The sequence below is a fragment of the Rhinatrema bivittatum genome, chromosome 4, assembly GCF_901001135.1.
Source record: "Rhinatrema bivittatum chromosome 4, aRhiBiv1.1, whole genome shotgun sequence".
In the NCBI taxonomy this organism is placed as follows: domain Eukaryota; kingdom Metazoa; phylum Chordata; class Amphibia; order Gymnophiona; family Rhinatrematidae; genus Rhinatrema; species Rhinatrema bivittatum.
In genome coordinates, this window is record NC_042618.1 from 372,656,601 (window position 1) to 372,679,282 (window position 22,682).

General features: G+C 41.1%; 1 protein-coding gene across 12 annotated transcripts in view; it reads right to left on the reverse strand.

Annotated features, from left to right (window-relative positions):
* The window catches only part of WNK2 (WNK lysine deficient protein kinase 2), a 336,843-nt gene that overhangs the window by 64,280 nt on the left and 249,881 nt on the right, over window positions 1-22,682 (reverse strand). For all 12 annotated transcript variants that reach the window (XM_029600851.1, XM_029600854.1, XM_029600860.1 and 9 more), the window contains 6 exons: window positions 16,886-17,054; window positions 16,688-16,804; window positions 15,102-15,272; window positions 6,438-6,483; window positions 5,258-5,374; window positions 2,339-3,441 (listed from right to left, as the gene is read on the reverse strand). In XM_029600851.1, coding sequence (XP_029456711.1) covers window positions 2,339-3,441; window positions 5,258-5,374; window positions 6,438-6,483; window positions 15,102-15,272; window positions 16,688-16,804; window positions 16,886-17,054 — 1,723 coding nt within the window. The remainder of the gene's footprint in view (window positions 1-2,338; window positions 3,442-5,257; window positions 5,375-6,437; window positions 6,484-15,101; window positions 15,273-16,687; window positions 16,805-16,885; window positions 17,055-22,682) is intronic.

Below are 22,682 nucleotides of genomic sequence, written 5' to 3' on the forward strand. Positions count from 1 at the left end.
ACATTCCCCAGCAGGAGGCACTACAAGTCATTGAGGATACCCTTAACCAACGCACCACACCGAGTCCCTACATCCTTTCTTATGCAATTAACTACGTTGGCATTAACAAAATTTTTTTTTCGTTTTGAAGATACTTTCTATCAACAGATTAAGGGGACAGCAATGGGGGCTACAATGGCCCCCAGCCTTGCCTGCTTATTTGTTGCACGGTTTGAGGAGATTTACATTTACCCCTCTGTGTGGCAGCAATTCATACATGCCTGCTACCGATACATTGATGATGTTTTCTTAGTTTGGTTAGGTACTGAGATCCAATTCTTTCTATTTTTGGATTCGCTGAACAGTTGCAACCCACATCTCCAGTTTTGTTCTGATTTTCACCATGACCGGATTCCATTTTTGGACATGTTTATTACATTAAAAGATGGCCTTTTCTCCACTTCTATTTTTAGAAAACAAACTGATCGGAACACTATTCTGAGATTTGACAGTTGTCACCCAAGAATTCTTAAATCCAATATTCCAACTGGTCAGTTCCTTCGCCTTCGACGGCTCTGCTCTTCTAAAGCAGAGTATATGTCTAAAGCTAAGGAGATGATCTCCCGGTTCCAGCAGAGGGGGTACCCTTTAAAGATTCTTAAACGTGCCTTTAAAAGAGCGCTGTATGTTAACAGGGATGTGCTGTTCCTTCCTACACAAAAGGATGGGAGTAACACCACAAACTGCATTTTACCATTTACACCTTTTAGCAATGACATCTCTACAATTATCCGAAGACACTGGTCAGCTTTATCCTTTTCTGAGTTTTTTCAAAGTTCTTTGCGGTTCACTTATCGCAGGGGTAAGAATTTAAGGGATATTTTAATCCGGTCAGATTTTTCACAAAATATATTGCAATGTACACCTGGCTGTCATACCCCTTGCGGTAACTGTTCCGTTTGCAAACACACAACTACAATGACAAGTTTCACCGATCCCAGTTCCGGAAAAATTTACACTTTATACGGTTCATCTGACTGTAGTTCAGTGGGTGTTATATATGTTATCCGCTGCCCATGCGCAAAACTCTACATTGGCAAGACTAGATGACAAATTAGGACTAGGGTGATCGAGCACCGTTCTAATATTAAACATGCTAGGGCTTTAGCCCCTCTCGTTGATCATTGGGTGTCCTCATCTCATACAATATCGGATCTATTTTTCTTTGTACTTGAAGTGGTTCCTGCCCCACCCCGTGGAGGTGATTTTGACTCTCACTTGATTCAGTGTGAACAACGATGGATTCACCGTTTGGACACGGTTGCCCCAGCGGGGCTCAACAAAGAGATTGAATGGGTGCATGTCATCTAACTCCCGATTGGACAGGAATTCGCGGCTCTGATTGGTGGGCTATTCCCTTAGCTGATTGGTCTGTAAAAATTTTTGGCGCCCTTTGACAGGTTTAAAGCTCCCTGTCTAATTATGTGGAACGCGCTCCCTGCTATGTTACCCTGAAGACTTTACTTTGGTAAGCGTTTGTATGTTTTGTATTGCTATGACAATCACTATGTACGGCACTGGTGTTATTCTAACACGGTCCTATGTTTATGCTTTGTTTACAGTACTCATTTAACTCTTTTGTGCGTCCCTCCCGATGCAGCCCCTGGTGAAACACGGGACCGTGTCGGGGGACCCTCCTTTTTGCAACAATTATTGATATATACAGTGGAGTTGCCGAAATGAACAATAAAAATTTCTGATACTTTAAAATTGAAATTCTTGGGACTGTATACCCTTTATTCTAGCACTCAATTTCTGGCGTAAATAAAGTATTAAACCAGCCACCTTCCTTTTTTGGCAGTGACATTTCCCATTTCTTACCTAGAATAACCAATTTATTCTACCATTTAAACAGCTTTTATTATTAGAATTTTAATTAGAGTTATCCATATGTTTGTTTCAGCAAAAGGGAAACCATTTTCTATTTCAAATATCATAATTCCTGCTTACCTGAATAATGCAAATGAGTCCTGCAGACGAACAATTATATTCAATACTGGATCCAAATTTTCTGCAGTCGATATAGTTTAAAAATTTTGATTTGTGTAAACATTTAACAGCCAGCATTAATTTGTATTTGCAACTGAATAGGGGTGTACCAAAATTATAATGTCCCCAATTACTAAAGCAGCCCTGCTGCCATTGATATTGTCTCTCAGGATACAGGAGATCACAGTGGCACTAACGCCGATTTACAGAATGTAAACAGAAATCTGGACTGGAGTCTCTCTCGGTCAATTTTTATACTACCAACTGCATTTTTCTTTAATAATCAAAATACCCAAAAGGGACAACTTACTTTCTGCTCTGCTAATCCATGGGAAGTAGCATCCTTTATCATCACAGTCATTTCTGTAGACCTCTCAGGTAGAAGAGTCACTTTCTCTTGACCAGAACATGCAAGCTGATGCGGTGGCACTCCTGAAGGTACGCTCTGCAATTGTCCTTCCAAAGAAGCAACATGAACACTTCTGTACACAGCTATTGAAGCTTCAGAGTCCAGTTCTTTTATGCTCAGTCTGGGTTGGAGGTTCATTTCTCCATTCACAGCTTGCAAATGAATAAACTCCTCCCCGGCATGTTCTAACGGAACACAGTTTTCAGGAGTTTCCACAGAGGGGCAAGTGGGAGGATATTCTTGGTACAGCAAAGTACGCAATTTCTCATCTAAACTTTTAATTGTGTCATCTGCAAATTCAACTCTGGGAGGTCTTTCCCCATCAGATTCAACTACACAGGACTGCTGCACATTGGCAGTGGCTGACTGTGTTTGTGTTCCAGGTTGCTGAGACACTGCAATGGAGGCCTGGTCAGGGCTCTGAGGCAGGGACTCTGGCAGGTTCCGGGAATTAGGGATACTGGCTCCAGATTGCACACAAGTCTGAATATGCTGACTGCTCTCCAACATGTGTGGGATTTCTGGCTTATGTTCAGGAAGTGAACAGTCTTCTGCAGCTGCTGTAGAAACTGCTTGTACTGAGTGCTGTGGCTTGCCTGTGCAGTAAGAAATATTGCTGGAAGTGTGAAGGTTTTCATTTACTTGTTCAAGGGGAAGAACAGTGATCTTTCTAGCAAGCTGGGCCTGAGAGGGTTTCCCAAGGGATAGAGAATTGTGAACTGGAGTCTCACACTGTTCTACTACAGCAGGCAGCACTGAAGGATTTTCTGGATGGCCTACACCAGTATCTTCATGTCTGCAAGAAGATCCCACAATTGCTTCAGCTGGAATTTCTGATTGCATATGTAATACAGTTGAAGGACCTGCAGACGTGGTTGATTGCAAAGGAGCATGCGGAATGTCAGAAAGATTTGCTTGAATTGACTGTTGATGACAAGCTTTGATACTAGGTTTATCTATCACTGAAGAAAATGTCTCTTGGTGATCAATGTGCTGCTCTGGATCTGTAAAAATAAAAAATCTAATAATTTTTTACATGATTAAGAGGAAAAAAATCAGCTGCGGCTGTAATTTACCTTCACCTACAAGGAGGATAATTAAAAAAAAAAGTTCTGATAAAAGCAGCGCTTAAATGTGAAAATGTTCTTTATGCTTGATGTGTGTAAAATTATGTACATACACCCTGCATGCCAGGGTGTGTATACATAATTTTGCCAGGACAGTTTTGCCAGGACAGTTTTCAAACCAAAAAACTTAAGCATGTAAGTTCGCTTTGAAAATTGGTGTCATTTGTGCATTAACAGACTGCTAACTTATGCCGACCAGGGCCGGATTTAAGATTATGGTGCCCACAGGCAGAATATTGGGTGTGGTGGGGGATTTCACTCCCGGAAATTAAAGAGCAGCAAGTAGTCCCAGTTTGCGTATGCCTTCAGAATTTGGCGCCCTAGGCACTTGCCTATGCCTAAATCTGGCCATGATGCTTTTCTGTTTCAAAAAAAAAAAAAAAGACCCCTGAAAGGACCATTGCAGGATTCAGATAAATTATAAACAAACTATTTCATGTTTAGTATTTCCTTTAATATAATTTTAAGCATTTTCATGTGCTTTTTCTACGAAACCTAGGCAAACTAAATCAAATGTATTTCCTTAAAGTAAATGAGCTTTATTTTGGGGATGTGAAAGCAAGATCAGTTTTACATCGTAGTAATGAAATCTCCTCACTCATAGTAGTAAATGATAGCAGATAAAGACCTCAGCTGAGCAGAATGCATGGGCCATTTTGATTTGCCCCATTGGGTAAATGATATATAAGTTCCCATGAGCAACTCAAACTCTTCCATACCCCACCTGACCTCTCAACCTGAGTTCAGCTTTCAGTTAAAGCAGCAATTTTTACGTATGCCCATGTGGAAGCAACAAATTAGTTGGTAATCTCAGGATTCCCTCTTTTACCAATGGAGATATTTAGCCTTAAAGGGAGTTATGTTTGAATTATTTTGAGCCCCTCACAATCTGCACCCTTATTTAGCATTCGAGTAGTAGAGCTACAGTATTGGCTCAGCAGGCAGTCTCATGAATGCATTTATAAGGGAAACTATACTACCCTGAAGGTGGAGCATCTGCACAGTGGAAGCTTTGCAAAGGCTGCTACTTCAGGAATGCAGTCAATGTTAAAGCAGTTAAATTTATAAAAAGGTCAGTACAACTTATTTCTGTCTCTCAGGCCTTGTTTCACCTGTCAGAGAGGTCCAATGGGATTTTCTCATGATATTCCAAGGGTTTAATACCTAAGCATAAGAACATAAATAGCCAATAGTTCATCTACCTTAGCACGTCTCAGTGTCAAGCAGGTGGTGCTCCTCAGAAGTTTACACTAGCAACATTTTATTACTAAATTGCACTGAGCAAAATCATTAATAAATCCTAAACTAGTACAGAAAGATAATCCTAGGCACATTAACATGGAATGCCTCATTTCAGCCTATGCTTTTTCAGAATACAAACCTGAGAAATCCTCAGGACGGTTTGGCAGCAGCCCAAACTATGCTCCAACTACTTAGACTACCATAAATACTTAAATTGTGCCCACTGAGGAGTGCAAGTCAAAATACACTCACAATACCCATCAATTACAGATTATGAATTATCCAAGAACAATGTGGTCCTTATGACATGGCGAGGACAATCATAGTACAATCACATTTATAGAGGTAAAAAACCCTCACTTTCCAGGAAAGGAGTTAGTCACTCAATACTACGAATACCCCCACCCCCTCTCCCAAAAAATACCCCTCCCCAAAAAGTATCAGTTTATACCTTTAATGATCTTGGACTCCTGAACATTTGTAACTGTTGCAGAGCATTCAGCCACTTCTGCAGCTGGGTTTTCTACAACCGGGCATATAATAAACCACCTTTTTCCGGTATGCAAAACTAAATGTGAAGAATGAGATTGAAAATTAGTGTGATCGCTTTACTTCAGAACCAGAAATAACATTCACATGTTAAGATAAAGCAGGCATTAAATATCAAAATTACAGTCTGTAGATAATCACAAGCCTCCCTCTCTTCATACTAGTGAAGACTGTGGCTGGGCCATGCATTTCCAGGACACAGAACCACCACCACAATACTTAAGTCTGTTGGGAAACCTAGCAGCTTTCTCCTGCTCCTCTGAATTTCCATCTCAACTGGAACAAGGGCTGGGAAATTTCACCTCCATTCTCTTTTTATATCCTCTCTCAACTCAACTTAGCCCAATCACTGCAGCCACAATCCTCAGCCAAGGGCAATGCACCAGCACTCTTTCTGCAATAGTGCAATCACAGGTCCTAAATCTAGCTACATGGGGGTCATCTTTGCACAGTGACAGACTCCCTCCCCACGAAAGGCTGTGAATAGCTGCTTCTGCAGCATCTCAGCCAGCCAGCCAACCCAGAACTCAGACTTGATCAAACAGATTAATAAAACCTGTTGTGAATAGTCCAGTCACTTAAGGATAGCAGCTTGCACTTTGTTCTGTAGCAAAAGTTTTGTCTTCATCTGAGACCATCAAGTCTTTCTGTGCTAAAATCTTTGCATAGGGAGAGACTCAGCCATCAGTGACACCTGTAATCTTTTTTCCCCAATTCTCCTCTAGCTTTGAACTCCAGCCATCCTAATGGGATACCATACCACAGTTATTGGCAATGACTGAATACGGATATCCAGCATAACTGAGTCAAGGAACAGCCTAGTGGTTGCAGCAGTGGGCTGAGGACCAGGGAAGCAGAGGTTCAAATCCTGCTGCTGCTCCTTGTGACCTTAGGCAAGTCACTTCATCCTCCACTGTCTCAGGTACAGATAGATTCTGGGCTCTCTGTAGACAGGGAAATACTTGCAGCACCAAAATGCAACTTGCCTTGCACTACTAATGGAAAGGCATGAGCTAAATACATAAAAATTAAATGTCACTGCTTGAGTAGTCTAAAGTAATACAGAGATAAAGAAGTTTTACCATTCTGTTGATAAATCGGGGCCTTGGTGCGATTCTGCCGAGTCTCCTAAAGAAAAAACAAACAAAATTGTTTCTAAGACATCAACTTTTCTCCCCCCACTCCCTTGTCTTACATTATGAAAAATTCCAAGTAAATTTAAATTTTCCATTTAATACAAACTTACAATGTTGAGTATTTTCAGTTGCAGTTTTTACAGAAAACTATACAGTTTGTGAGGATAGGTGCTGCCTCAGTATATCAGATCCTGTGTTTGTCTCATGGGACAAAACTCTCAGAAAAAACATAGTACAGATGTCAACTCATTAATGCAAATTAGCTAGAGAATAGTTTGGCAGAAATATTTCTACATAGAAAATGTATTCCAAGTTAAAAGTGATGACTTTAGTATGTTCTTCAGGTGCCATCTACACCTCATTCTACTCTAAGAGGTTCAGCGTCACCAGTAAACATTAAAACGCACCAGTTCTGGAGGAGTTACATAGCTTCCAGTAAGGATGGCTGCTTTGTTCCACCTTTCCTCCTAGTGCAATTAAAACCTCCTTTTAAATAAACACACAAACTATAAAAACCCAGAGTAATGCACAACTAATCCCAGAAACCTACATGTGAAATATTCACCAGCAGAACTGTCCTGAGGGAAGAAACAGGAGAGCAGACATTGAAGCAGCAGTACTGATACAATTCTGGTCGCCGCATCTCAAAAAAGATATAATTGCAATGGAGAAGGTACAGAGAAGGTCTACCAAAATAAGGGGAATGGAACAGCTCCCCATGAGGAAAGACTAAAGAGGTTAGGACTTTTCAGCTTGGAGAAGAGACGGCTGAGGGGGGATATGATAGAGGTCTTTAAAATCATGAGAGGTCTAGAACTGGTAGATGTGAATCGGTTATTTACTCTTTCGGATAATAGAAAGACTAGGGGGCACTCCATGAAGTTAGCCTGTGGCACATTTAAAACTAATCTGAGAGTTTTTTTTTTTACTCAACGCACAATTAAACTCTGGAATTTGTTGCCAGAGGTTGTGGTTAGTGCCGTTAGTATAGCTGTGTTTAAAAAAGGATTGGATAAGTTCTTGGAGGAGAAGTTCATTACCTGCTATTAAGTTGACTTAGAAAATAGCCACTGCTATTACTAGCAACGGTAACATAGAATGGACTTAGTTTTTGGGTACTTGCCAGGTTCTTATGGCCTGGATTGGCCACTGTTGGAAACAGGATGATGGGCTTGATGGACCCTTGGTCTGACCCAGTATGGCATGTTCTTATGTAGATGACCACACGGTGTTAACAGCTGGATCCTTGTGCGCATTAGAGGTCCTGCCAGATGGCCTTCTCAAGCAGCTAGAACTAATGTTATTACTGGTAAAATAGTGGGGAAGTGTTACCAGCAGCAGATACCAACTGGATTATTGCTGATCTCTCCCTCAGGTGACTGGCCAATTGCTCAGTGGGGCCCAGCTAGCAGCATATTGATTACTGAACATGGCAATGAAAAGTAGTGCTTCAAGGAGGACCTGGAATGACTGATAAACCTCCACAGATTACTATTTTATAAGGATACTGGTGGGTGAGAGGACATGAAGGAATTGGACATGCATTCCCCCATGTACTCACTTTTGCCAACTGTAACAGTGATTCAAGGGGTAAACCAAGAGGGGAGAAAAATCTGCTTGAAGTGCAGAAAAATGATCCAGATTACTGTGACAGATCTAAAGATCACTGAAGGCATCTGTCAGTATCCATAGTTATTAGGTTGCTGTGATGACCCTGAATAAGAGAAATGGTCAAATCATCTGAAAGCTGGTGGGTCAGACATCAGCTTTTTGGCTGCTATCCAGAACTAGGTAGTGTTTCTCACTGATAAAAGTTACTGGATTTCAGCAGAGGTTCTCAATGTGCTGTGGCTTACTATTGCTTCACGTGGGAATCTGATGGGAACTTTCTGCCATCAGCAGAGCAAAGATGGGGCTTGCCACAGCTGCAGTCAGCCATGGCAGAATCTTCCCTTCTCTCCTCTCCACTCCCTGCACTATAGCTTCAGGTTGGCAGATGACCATGAGCAGCATGTCTTCCCTGCTGCCAGGGCCAGTGCAAGGGTATGTAGCACTCTAGGCAGAACAATGTGACAATACCCACACACACCAAAGCCCACCCAGAGTTGAATGTGCACCTTGCCAAGTCAGAGTGAGTCTCTCCCTCTCTCATTATAGCCACCCCGTCTCACCTCAGGACCCTAGTGGCTGCCTAACTCACCTAGAGTTCCTGCTGGCCCTGCCTACTTCCTCTTTCTCCTCTACCAGCTTTCTTCTAAAATCTGAGCTGCATGGAGGCAGCAGATCTTGTGAGATTATGGGGGCTCAGCATGGTGCCAACTTAGCAGGGAAGCAGTAGGTAAGAAACATTACTTGCCAGAAGCAATACCAAGAAGATGGGGATTTGGAACCAAACCAATGAAGGTGATACCCCATGATGAACTGCCAGGTGTGTCATGACATGAAAGGTTGGGAGTCACTGATTTAGAGGATTGCTCTCCAAGGACAATATTAGATTATTGGGAGTCCCCGAGTGAAAGCTGCTTGGAGAAGTAGTTGAACTCGTTCCCCACGCTTGAAATGGACAGAGCACTAGTTTCCAATCCTTTGGAGATTGAGAGACTACTGGTCATCTTAGTTAAATTCCACTGGGATATAAGGGGGGGGAACAAAAGTAGGACCTTAGGCAGACGCAGAGGAAAAAACATGTCATCTTCCCAGATCCACAAAGGTAGGAGGAGGAACCTTTCATGGAAGGAAAAAAAAAAGTGTTCAATAAAGGCCAGTTCACTAACCAGCTGGAATGACAAAGATGGGTTAAGATGTTGATGTGCGACACTGTGTGGCAGCAACATGCATCCATATAGCTCTTCAACAAATATGCATTACACAATTCAGCAGGGCTCAAAATGTTTCAATGCATAAAATATTGTTTCAGATTGTGAGTCATTCTAGCGGAATGGGGGGTCCATGATCTAAATGGTTTTATTAGGGGGAGAAATGCACATGATAGTTTGATCCTGGAATGTGATCAGATATATCCAATAGGTCTTCAGCGTTTTTCTTTGGGATGCAAACAAAGCCTTTGACTAAGCTGAATGGATTTACTTGTAGGAAATTACTAGGATGGATACAGAGGCTAATTTTATAACATACATCCATGCTATGACAGTCTCCAGAGGGATGATTTCAGTCAGTCAATGGGGAGAGGTCAGCTTTGTTTATATTATACAAAGAGACATGGCAGAGTTGACTCCTTTCCCTATTGCAGTTTGTCTTGGCAAGTGAACCCCTGACCATAAGTATTATAGTTTTGATCCTTTATATTTCTTGAGAATGTGGATCACAGGTACATAGACTAGCCTTGTAGTTCAATGGCATTTTTTTTTTTTTTTTATTTCTAATACGTTGAGCTCTGTCCTGGTAGTTCTCCAAGCAGTGATAGTATTTAAAAAACAGTCTCAGGATAAGATTGTTTCTAAAACAAAATTTCTGACTGCTAGGATAACAGAAGAGGATCAGAAATTTAAACAAAAGTTTGACTTCCCACAAGATGAGATGCTGGGAAGCAACAGTAACTAGGGATTATGTTGGATGTGTGGGAACTTGAGCAGACTTGTGCTTCCATACTTTCCAGTTTTAGAGAAACTACAATAAAGTGGAAGCCCCTTTTTCTTGATTGGACTGGGTGAATGTGGTTAAGATAAAGCTTCCCAAATCTCTCTTCAGTATGATTTCTGTGAAGTTGCCAAGGTTCTTTTTCATCTTGCTTGGCAGGATTGTAAATAAATAGTTTTATGTGGGAATCAAAAAAGGCTAGCATCAGTGCTAAGGTGGTTAGGAGATATATTGATAGTGAGGGGGTGAGATTATCAGGTGTCATTGGTTCAATATCAGCCTGAACCCTACTAAAACACCAGAAGACTGAGGAGTGGAAAGACGTGATCTTTCCTCAACTCAAGTGAGACCTGGGTTGCAGTTTCAATGTTAGATAAGTTTATGGTTTATAGTTACAGGATTGCTTTGACCTCCTAATTCTTGCCCATTTTGAGGAACTAATCTTCAGGCTTGGTCAGCTTGGGCAGTGGTCCCCAACCCTGTCCTGGGGGCCCACCAGCCAGTCGGGTTTTCATGATATCCACAATGAATATGCATGAGAGAAAATTTGCATGCACTGCCTCCATAACATGCCATTGTCTAGTCCCTGTCACATGGCGCGGGCCATCCAGTGCACCTACCATTTGGAGGGGCCGACCAATGGCACAGATAGCCCCTGTCACATGGTAAGAGCAAAGGGCCATCGGTGCCATTTTGATTAGTGGCAGCCGACAGCCCGAGCAAGGGAGAATGCTCCCTGGACCCCCGCTGGACAACCAGGTATTTAAAAATTTTGGGGGGGTCTGGAGGGTGGGGGGATACTAAAACTCATTTTAAAGGGTCAGGTTGTGTTTTTAGGTTGTGTCCTTTCTTCCCGCCCCCCCCCCCAATAACGATAAGAAAACCCACTAAATTGTGGGTTTCCTATCGCTATCGGGGACCCCCCCCCCGATATCTGACTATATTGAAAATATCGGATGATATTTTCAATAGTCAGATAAACGATTCACATCCCTAGTGGGGAGAGCTCCTTGTCGCAGCCTTGCAGATGTCAGCAATCTGTATTGAACGGTAGTGTGCTACCGACGTTGCCATTGCTCTGACTGAGCGTGCCTTCACTAGTCCCTACAGTGGAAGGCCTGCTTGCTGGTAACAGAATGCGATGCAGTCTGCCAACCAGTTTGACAGTGTTTGCTTGCCCACCACATTCCCAAGTTTGTTCTCATCAAAAGATACAAAGAGTTGGGTGGACTTCCAGTGGGCTGTAATGCAGTCTAAGTAAAACACAAGAGCATGTTTACAGTCCAAGGTATGGAGAGCTCGCTCAGCTGGGAGAGTGTGAGGTCTTGGAAAGAAAGTGGGCAAGATTATGGACCAATTTAAAGGGAAATCAGTTACCACCTTAGGAAGGAATTTAGGGTGAGTGCGGAGAACCGCCTGGTCACGGAGGAACCTTGTGTAGGGTGAGTAGGTCACAAGGGCCTGTAACTCACTCACTCTGCGAGCAGACGTGATGGCTACTTGGAAAAGAACTTTCCATGTAAGGTATGTGCGTTCGCAGGAGTGCAAGGGCTCAAAAGGAGTGTGCATGAGCAATGCAAGTACCACACTGAGGTCCCATGCCACGATCGGTGGCTGTAGAGGAGGCTTAAGCTGTACCAAGCCTCTCATGAAGTGACTCACCGGTATTTATGGGGAACGCCTAGGGTTCCTGGGTCCAGAGGAGTATGAGGGCTCCTCTCCCCAGGCCTTCTTCGCAGGCAGCTTGATGGAAGTCAATGCCGCTGCAGCATTAGTGCCAGCACCGGTTGGGGACGCCCGGTGCCGATTTCCCCTCTGTGCTCGGTCCGGTCTTTCCCCAGCACAGGACACAATGACACTGATGTCCTCGATGGAGTCTGTGACAGATGGTCACCCTCTCCATCGTGCTCCTGGCAAATTGTCTCAGAGGTCGACGGACCCACCACGGTCGGTGGCACTTGAACTAGCGTCAATGGAGCAGTATGTTTTGAAGCAAACTTCTCCATTTTGACCAGGTGAACGCACGACCTTTAGGGGTCATTTGTGCACAACTAGGGCATCTATGAACACAGTGCGAGGGGCCTAAGCACAAAACAGACTTCATGCGGGTCCGTTATGGACATGGTCCTCTGACATCAAGGCATTTCCTAAACCTGGTCGCCATGTTAGAATTTGGTGGGCGCGCAGTCTGTGACAGTCTGGCACTGAAGCAGTAAGCCGGCGGGAACAGACCGTAAGTATCTGGAAAAAAACACTGAGCGTCTGAGGGAACGGAGAAAGATGGGGGACCCCGATGAGGGATTTTTTTTTTAAGAAGATAAACTTCAAATAGTTCCATGAGGAAAGTTGAGAAATTTCTCACTGAGCTCCTAAACCGTAAGACAACTGCTGCGCAGAAAAAAATAAAAAAAAGGAGACTGAAGGGGGACCCCTGGTGGCTGCAGGGTTAGTGGCATGCTGGGTGTGCTCAGTGTGCCACAAAGTTCTAGAAACTTTGACAAAAGTGTTCCGTGACAGGACTCCATCTGATGTCACCCATATGTGAGGACTACCATCCTGCTTGTCCTCGGAGAACTAAGGATCTGGAGCTGTATATTTCAAAGGATGACTGGCTGGAGATTTTCAGCTTTGCCAAAAAGTGCTTCATTTCAGCACCATAAAATACTTCATGAAAATGTACACAGTCCCCGTTAGGACAATTTATTTAAAAAAAACAAAGATAGGTGGTGGCATAGTTAAAGGTCATAATGAATCAATGTTCCCTGTAAGCTGTGCATACCCATAGAGGTTGTGAAATAAGTGCATGCAGGAGAACATAGCATGCACAAGAAATGGAAAATAGAATGGCATTTCAAAGAACACTGCACAAATTTATACATTGCATTGTGCATGCAAACTTTTTTTTTTTTTATGTACACAGCTCACAAAAAATTACAGGGAACATTAGATGTAATGTCCATGACAGTGAAAGACACTGGCAGATGATTCAAAGCTCTTCATTCTGGGAATATCGCCTGGAGATATCCATCTTACTCTTAGGCCTTTGAGCTGAAAGTGTCTGCTTTTGGGGCAGAGTGCAATTCTGGAAAAAGGAAAGGGGCCCCTTTCCACCTACATTAGGGCAGTTAACCAAGAGACCATGGTGCACCCAAGTGATGGATATCTGATTAGTGACAGAAGAATGTAAAAGATCTGGTCACCCATTGTGAACTATGGTCAGATGACTTGTCTCACTGTTTAGTTTGCTCTAAATTGTACAGTTGTGCTTATAAGTTTACATATCCCTGGCAGAATTTGTAAGATGTGTAGCATTTTAAGAAAACAAGTGATCAGACAAAACCTCTGTTATATTTAATGTGTTTCAAATTAAGTGATTATGCATCACAGAATAGCACAACCATTAAACAAACCATAACAATAAGGGAAATAAAATGGTCCTGTTGAAAAGTTTGCATACCCTTAGTTCTTAACAGTGTGTATTGCCCCCTTTCTGCAGCAATGATGGCCTGCAGTCTTGAGATAGTTGGGAAAATAAAGAGTGTCATTCAAATGTGGTAAAGCTGCCCATTCTCTCTCGCAAGAAGCTTCCAACTTCTGTAAATTCTTTGGTTGTCTAGCATGAACTGCATATTTGAGTTCTCAAAGTGGTTCAATGATGTTGAGGTCAGGAGACTGAAGCCCACTCCAGAATCTTCACTTTCTTCTGCTGCAGCCACTGAAGGGTAGACTTGGCCTTATGTTTCAGATCATTATGTTGGAAAGTCCAAGTGCGCCTCATGTGCAGCTTCCTGGCTGATGAATGCAAGTTTTCCTCCAGTATTTTCTAATAAGATGCTGCATTCATCCTGCCATCAATTCTGACTAAATCCCCTGTATGGCTGTAGCTCATACACCTCCAAACTTCATAGAGAGATGGTATGCTTCTCTTCATAGTGTTTGTTGTGACCATAAAGTTCAAATTTGGTCTCATCATTCCAAATTTTGAGGCTTTTCTAGGTGCCCTATGGTGTATTGTAAGCGAGCTGTTTTGTAGCATTGGTACAGTAATGCTTTTCTATCAAGTCTACCATGCAGCCCATTTTTGTTCAAGTATCTTATTGCGCATACTGAAAGGCTCACATTACTTTTTCAGAGAAGTCTTTATTTCAGTGGAAGTTGCTTGTGGGTTTTTCTTTACATCTCAACAAATTTTCCTGGCAGTTGTGTCTGAAATCCTTCTTGGTCTACCTTGGTATTAACCGAACCTGTAATTTTCTACTTCTTGATCAGAGTTTTAACAGTACTGATTAGCATTTTCAAATCTTTGGATATCTTTATATCCTTTTCCTGATTTATAAAGTTGAAATATTTTTGTTCGCAGATCCTTTGACAATTCTTTTGCTTTCTCCATGCTTCAGTAACCACCATAGTTAGTGCAGCCCTGGATGAAATGCACATGGGTTTCTCGAGAAGAAACTATTTATACACAGACACCAATTAGATACCTACCCTTCATTGCCATCTCAACATGTGTGTTAACTTCTGTGTATATTATCAGCCCAAACTTTCAAGAGTATGTAAACTTTTGAACAGGACTATTTTATTTCCCTTATTGCTATAGCTTAATGATTATGCTATTCTGTGATGCATATTATTTTTAATGTGTTTCTAATTAAACCTAAGATGTGTTTTGTCTGACCAGCCATGTTTTCTTAAAAAGCTACACATCTTGCAAATTCTGCCAGGGGTATGTAAGCTTATTAGCACAACTGTACTTTCTGTCTTGGAGGGGAGGATTGTGTGTGTTTTTGTTGATTTTTTAAAACTGGGAAATGAATTGGGGGCGTCACTGGTTAGTTAGCAAATGTATTTCAGTATATAATTCTTATATCCTGTGCTGTAGAGACTGATATGCCATCACTTGTGATACCTTTTTTGCTGCTGTAGTTTGTCCTCAATGAAAAATACTTTTTTTTAAAAAAAAAAGCACACACTAGTTATTACCATGCACATATCAACCCCTTAAAGACTTACTTCTCTTGTATCCAGTCCGAAGGGGCCAGCTTGCTGAGGGCTTGTTCCTTGATCAGAACTTCTCTCCCCCTCTGTATCCTCACTCAGCATCTCTTCTGCTTTATCAATAACATCCTTCATTTGTTCAATAAATATTTCTCTCTCAGTCTGTAATATGAATTCATTCTCTACCTATAAAACAGATCAAGATATATTAACTAGGACCTGACTGGTTGACTTTCACCCATGCCGCGGAGTGCATACAGTAGGACCAAGATATAGGATTTATCATTTCCAAGCCAGGAGGCGGAGAGTTCTACCCTGATGTGACATTCATGCACAATGTGAAAGTATGGCAGGAAGCTCATTTAACTTGTTTGTGCACTTCTGATGTCCAGATTTGAAGCCTTGATACCTGTTGTGAAGACGACCACACTCCCTCTGAAATATGGGGGAATAGAAAGGTGTTCACAGGTATTTGAAGAGTGATAGGACATCAATGGGTGCACCACCACAAAATAGTGTACTTATATTAACATGTTTTTTCATACATAAAAATGAGTATGATATGTACTGTATCAATACTAATGGATAACTCTATAAATAAAACTCAAACAAAAAAGTCTTACTAAGAAATAAGCCTCAATTCTGACCAAAGAAGAGATTCATATGCACCTAAGGGGTAATCTTCAAAAAGCGTAAAGTCAGTGAGTAGTTTTTACCTGCAGTCTTTACACTAATATTCAAAGTGAAAATATCCATGAACTTTAGCTTTGAAAATTACCCTAGGAAAAGTATCCGTACACAGCTACAACTAGTAATTTATGAGGATCAATTTGCGGTAAAATTTATGTGCCTATTTTTTTTTTTTAAATCAAGATGTATGCACATAAGACAATCTTCCTCAATCCCACTCCAGAATGCTTCACTGGTACATGGGTAAAGATATACATAACCTGTATGCGCATCTTTACCTCTAGTTCAGGTGGGCAATTTTATAAACATGCATTTTCTTGAATAAAGAACTGCTTTAACCCGCAGAAATGGCTTTCAAAATTTCTGAACTGGTACAGTAAGCTACCTCAAAAATATTTGGTGCAGACAGAATTCCAGTGACTAAAGTCATTGTACTCATACCCTGCATTTCTAAGAACTGGTATGTAGTGAAGCAAGTCTCTCTCTCTCTACCTATCACCATCAAGAATTAGCACAGAAAGGTGCAGACTCCAATCTTCATGGGCCACAAAAAGGTCTGATGCTCAGGATAACCACTATAAAGTTACTCAAACCAGAGTCACTATGTAATTAGATATAAAGAATATTCAATGCGAATATCTTGAAAATATATCCCTTTATCCATGGATTAGTAGAATTCAGGAATACCACATACACAAATACATTAGGAGACAAGCTGACATAGGGAAAGGAAGGAAGGATGCACACTACTTGCTCATCTTCTGCAACAGTAGCATAACTAATGGAAATAACCACAAGAAGTTTATTCTCATTTGCTCCCATACCTTAGTAATACTTTTGGCACATCCAAACTGTTTACAGCAAAAATGAGACAACACACTAACTCACTAAATCAGAAAACATTCTCTTACCATATATGTAGCAATTTCTTCGGGTGCATCCCCATCTAAATCAAACTTGAATGTCACCATTTTGTGATTGTGTGTTTCTAGCTGGCATTCCACCATCTTATCCCCTGTACTAGATACCTGCAAGACAATTACATTGGTAATTTTCCTGTAAACCAAGACAAAAAAACTCCCAAAAAAACCCACAGAAGGTTCTCTTACATTCAGAATTGTCAGCTTGGGTTTGCTGGACTTCTCTTGGCGGGACCGTGTGCGCGACGATCTCCTGTGATGTTTCTTTGCAGGTCTTCCATCCTGCTTTCCACCCCCGTAACTTCCTTCGCAGCCATCACTTAGTTCTTTTGCTGAAGCAGCATCTGAAACAAAGTAACTTCAAAGGGCCCCCCGCCACCCCCCAAAAAAAAAAATTAATCTGTGTTTAAACTATATGGTTATAGGATTTTGCTTATTAATCCCTTAAGCCTACCTTTTTTGGGCACTGGTCAATTTTCTACAAAATTTGTGGATACTGTGTAAGAGTACATGGGCTACATAGGCCGTTTGTGCAATTACCAATCTAAAGAAATAGTTTACGTACTTCTGAATGCTCTCCTCTATTTACCTTAGCTTGTAATATATGTTTTCTTTTTTGTCAAGTCAACAATCTTGGTTTATGTTTTGGCATGAAGTATTTTGAACTCAGCTATTCTGCTGAATAGCAAAGAACCTCAATGGAATACATATTTTAGAGTAGCTGATACCACAGAATAAAAAGGGAGAACATTCAATGTCAGAATAAAGAATGAGGGAACTAGCCTGTAAACTAGTAATTAGTTACAAATACAAAATGCAATCAGGAGACAAAACAGGCCCCCCCCCCCCCCCAAATTTGGATAACATCCCACTACACAGTTTCCTGTAGCTTTTAAAAATGCAAACTGCTTTTTTGATTGCAAAATGATTTTTAAAAAGTTAGTTATTTGCTGACGATTTGAGAGGAGTGCTAAGGATGACAGCTGTCTCAATGGCCCACCTGTCATCTTTGTAACCTTGGGTACATCAAGTTACCCACCATTGCATCAGGTACAGATTGTGAGTCATCTGGGGACAGAGAAATACCTACAGTACCTGAATGCAACTTGCCTTGAGCTAAATAAAAACTAAATAGGTGAAAATAAGGGCACATATACAGAGAGAAAAAGCAGTAAACTAGCCTCCTTCAAAAGGAGAGGATGCCTAGGCAGCAAGTAGTCCATGGAAAAAAAATCTAAATATGTAAGATTATATATCAAGGAATGTCTCTCCATTATATTGCACTGAGTGGAAATAGAGTTACCCGATCACTTTATTTAGGATCTTTTACTTGCTTCTCGCACATAAAAATTTGCCATACTAGGTCAGACCAAAGGTCCAAACTCAGTAACCTGTTTCTAACAGTTGTCAATCCAGGTCATTAGTACTTGGCAAGATTCCAAGCTGTTTATCCCAGGGATAAGCAGTGGATTTCTCAAAGTCCACCTAAATAATGGTTTATGGACTTTTCTTCCAGGAACGTGTCCAATCCTTTTTTCAACCCAGCTACACAATTGTTATAAGAACATAAGAACATAAGAAAATGCCATACTGGGTCAGACCAAGGGTCCATCAAGCCCAGCATCCTGTTTCCAACAGTGGCCATCCTAAAGCCATCCTAAAGCAATGAATTCCAGAGTAATTATACAGTGAGTAAAAAATATTTTCTTCTATTTGTCTTAAATGTATTACCTAGTAACTTTACTGTATGTCCTCTAGTCTTTGTACTTTTTGAAGAGTCAAAAAAAAAAAAACACACAAAACTTATTTGCAATTACCTGTACCACTCCACTCATTTTATAGACCTCTATCTCCCTTCAGCCATCTCTTCTCCAAGCTGAAAAGCCCTAACCTCTAGCCTTTCCATCCCCTTCACCATTTTGGTTGTCCTTTTCTGCACGTTTTCTAATTCCATTATATCTGAGATATAGTGACCAGAATTGTACACAATATTCAAGGTGCAGTTGCATCATGGCAACTGCACCTTGATGCAACTGCACCTCTTAGACAACCTCTGTTGCATCATGATATTGTTTTATTCTCCCCTTCTTTCCTAATTCCTAGTATTGTTTGCTTTCTTGGGCCACCACCACATTCTAAGCAGTGGATTTCAACATATCTACGATGACACCTAGATTGTTTTCCTGGGTGGTGGCTGGCTCTCCTTTATGTCCACCACTTTGCATTTGTCCACATTAAATGTCATCTGCCATTTGGATGCCCAATCTCCAGTTTCACAAGATCCTCTTGCAATTTCTCACAATCCTCTTGTGATTTAACTCCTCTGAATAATTTTGTATTAGCAAATTTGATCACCTCACTCATGCCCTTCTTCTAGGTCATTTATAAATATATCAAAAAGCAGCCGTACCAGTACATATCCCTGGGGCACTCCCCTATTCACCTTTTGTCCATTGAGAAAGTTGATCATTACGCACAACTCTATTTTCTGTCTTAACCAATTCTCAATCCACAATAGAACATTGCCTATCCCATGACTTTTTAATTTCCTCCAGTATCTCAAGTGCTTTGTCAAATGCCTTCTGAAAATCCAAATACACTATCAACTGGCTCACCTTTATCCACATCTTTATTCATGCCTTAAAAAAAAAAATGGAGAAATTACTTACCTGAATTTTGTTTTCCTTAGTGTAGACAGATGGACTCAGGACCAATGGGTATAGTGTACTCCTGATAGCAGTTTGAAACTTATCAGATTTCAATCTGACGTCAACCCTAGTACATATACCCCTGCAGGAAGTGCAGCTCTTCAGTATTCTCCTCGAAAAGCATTGTGGATATATGTGACTGAATAATTTGAATAGCTTGATTAACTTTATACCTTGGTTAACATGATTAATTTGAACTGGTTGAATTGGCTATAGCTGGAGACGGCCAGTGCTCTCAACCGAGAAGCGGGCACCCGGTAGGATGGGTGTCCTAGATGAAGGAAAGCTTGGCTTACCCGTGAATCACTCACTCCCGGGGATGTCCCCCAAGAATTCCATGAGTAACGGCAGCCATGGGTGGGATGCTGAGTCCATCTGTCTACACTAAGGAAAACGAAATTCAGGTAAGTAATTTCTCCATTTCCTAGCATGTAGCAGATGGACTCAATGGGATGTATAAAAGCTACTCCCGAACCGAGTGGGAGGCTGCCCGTGACCCACTTATTGCCCTTGCAAATGCTGTGTCCTTCAGAGCCTGAACATCCAGGTGGTAAAACCTGGAGAAGGTAAGAACATAAGAAAATACCATACTGGGTCAGACCAAGGGTCCATCAAGCCCAGCATCCTGTTTCCAACAGTGGCCAATCCAGGCCATAAGAACCTGGCAAGTACCCAAAAACTAAGTCTATTCCATGTAACCATTGCTAATGGCAGTGGCTATTCTCTAAGTGAACTTAATAGCAGGTAATGGACTTCTCCTCCAAGAACTTATCCAATCCTTTTTTAAACACAGCTATACTAACTGCACTAACCACATTCTCTGGCAACAAATTCCAGAGTTTAAATGTGCGTTGAGTAAAAAAGAACTTTCTCCGATTAGTTTTAAATGTGCCCCATGCTAACTTCATGGAGTGCCCCCTAGTCTTTCTACTATCCGAAAGAGTAAATAACCGATTCACATCTACCCGTTCTAGACCTCTCATGATTTTAAACACCTCTATCATATCCCCCCTCAGTCGTCTCTTCTCCAAGCTGAAAAGTCCTAACCTCTTTAGTCTTTCCTCATAGGGGAGTTGTTCTATTCCCCTTATTTTGGTAGCCCTTCTCTGTACCTTCTCCATCGCAATTATCTTTTTTTTTTTTATTTATACTTTGAGTTTTTCAAATACAATCCATGTATTCAAGAATTTTCCAAACTTATAAAAAGTAAAAAGAATCATACCACATAACAATTTACAGATATTCAAAATACCAAAAAATTCCTAAATTGGCTGATTTTATGCAATAAAAGGGGGGTCTTCCCATATAACTTTCAAACAGAAAAAACAAATATAACTCAGAGAAAGTGAGGTCTCTATTTAATTCTTAGCCCATATCTGTTATTTGATCCTGATTCAACTTTTCTAATTCCTTGTCCCTCAAAAAATTTCCATATGCTCAGGTAATGTAAAGATACATTTTTTTCCCTGGTAATTAACAATACATTGGCAGGGGAACTTTAAGTAAAAGGTTGCCCCAATCTCCAATGTTTTAGCTTTCAATATAAGAAAATGTTTTCTACGGCTTTGTGTAGCCTTAGAAACATCTGGAAAAGAAAATACCTTTTGCCCACAAAATAAAATCTCATGATTTTTTAGGGATTTCTCAAATATGAACTCCTTATCTCTTTCTTGGACAAAGGACACAAATAATGTTGTCCTTTTGTGTATCACATCTAAAGAGTCTTCCAGAAATGTTGATATACCTGGGGACTGTAAATCAACAATTTCCCCAGGTTTCTCAACTTTCTTCAAGGGAAAATAATAAATCTTTGAAATGGCTGGAATTTCTTCATCTTTATAAGCTAAATTTTCTTTCAAATATTTAATAAACATTTCAAATGGAGACATTAACCTGGTATATGGAAAGTTAACAAATCGCAGATTCTTAATTCATAGCATATTTTCCAAGTTCTCTATTTCATTGTGTAACATCACATTATCTGAAATTCGCATAGTTTCCACAGTTTGTATATTTTGAACATTAGTTGTTAAATTATTCACTTTACTCTTTATCTCTACCAATTTTTTCCCTTGTTCAGTAATTTCAACTTTATTAGAATTCACCATCTTTGAAAGTGAGGAGTTCATTTGAGAAACGTTGGAGTCAAGTTTTAATAACATCCTCCACAAATCCCCTAATGTCACTTTGGAAGCATCCACATCCACTGGTTGGATGCTTACTTGTAATGGCGTTGTTGTGCCATTATCTACTTCCTGATGTAAAGAAGACAAAGTTAGTGGAGATCCATGACCTACCTCATCGGGTAGGACTTCCTCTCCACTTACATTGGCAGACTTACTCCCACTGGAACTATCCAAGGTCGCTGTCCCTGGGGGTTGTGAAGGTATGGGTCCTGTGCCAGGACTTAATGAGACTTCAAATAAGTCTCTATTACCATCCTCTCGTGGCATATTGAGCATCCATCGGTCCGAGCTTAGGAGTGAGAGGGGAGGAGGTATAGGCCTTGGCCTTTCTTTTCCGCCCCATATATTCCACAAATTTCAACACTTAGGCAGTCAAAGGCGGTCAAAGCTGGTCTAAAGCACGCGCTTAGGTGATGCGCCGGCGGCGACTAAGCGCCACTTCTCGCGGGGTTTTAAGCCCGGTCGCAGGCAGTGATGTCACACGGCAAAACACTTACAGTTCTTTAATGTGATTGCCGTCACCTGGTGTGTTCAGTGGTCCTCTTCTCTCTCTCGAACTCCTTCGACCCCCCAATTATATCTTTTTTGAGATGCGGCGACCAGAATTGTACACAGTATTCAAGGTGCGGTCTCACCATGGAGCGATACAGAGGCATTATGACATTTTCCGTTTTATTCACCATTCCTTTTCTAATAATTCCCAACATTCTGTTTGCTTTTTTGACTGCCGCAGCACACTGCACTGACGATTTCAATGTGTTATCCACTATGACACCTAGATCTCTTTCTTGGGTTGTAGCACCTAATATGGAACCCAACATCGTGTAATTATAGCATGGGTTATTTTTCCCTATATGCATCACCTTGCACTTATCCACATTAAATTTCATCTACCATTTGGATGCCCAATTTTCCAGTCTCACAAGGTCTTCCTGCAATTTATCACAATCTGCTTGTGATTTAACTACTCTGAACAATTTTGTGTCATCTGCAAATTTGATTATCTCACTTGTATTTCTTTCCAGATCATTTATAAATATATTGAACAGTAAGGGTCCCAATACAGATCCCTGAGGCACTCCACTGTCCACT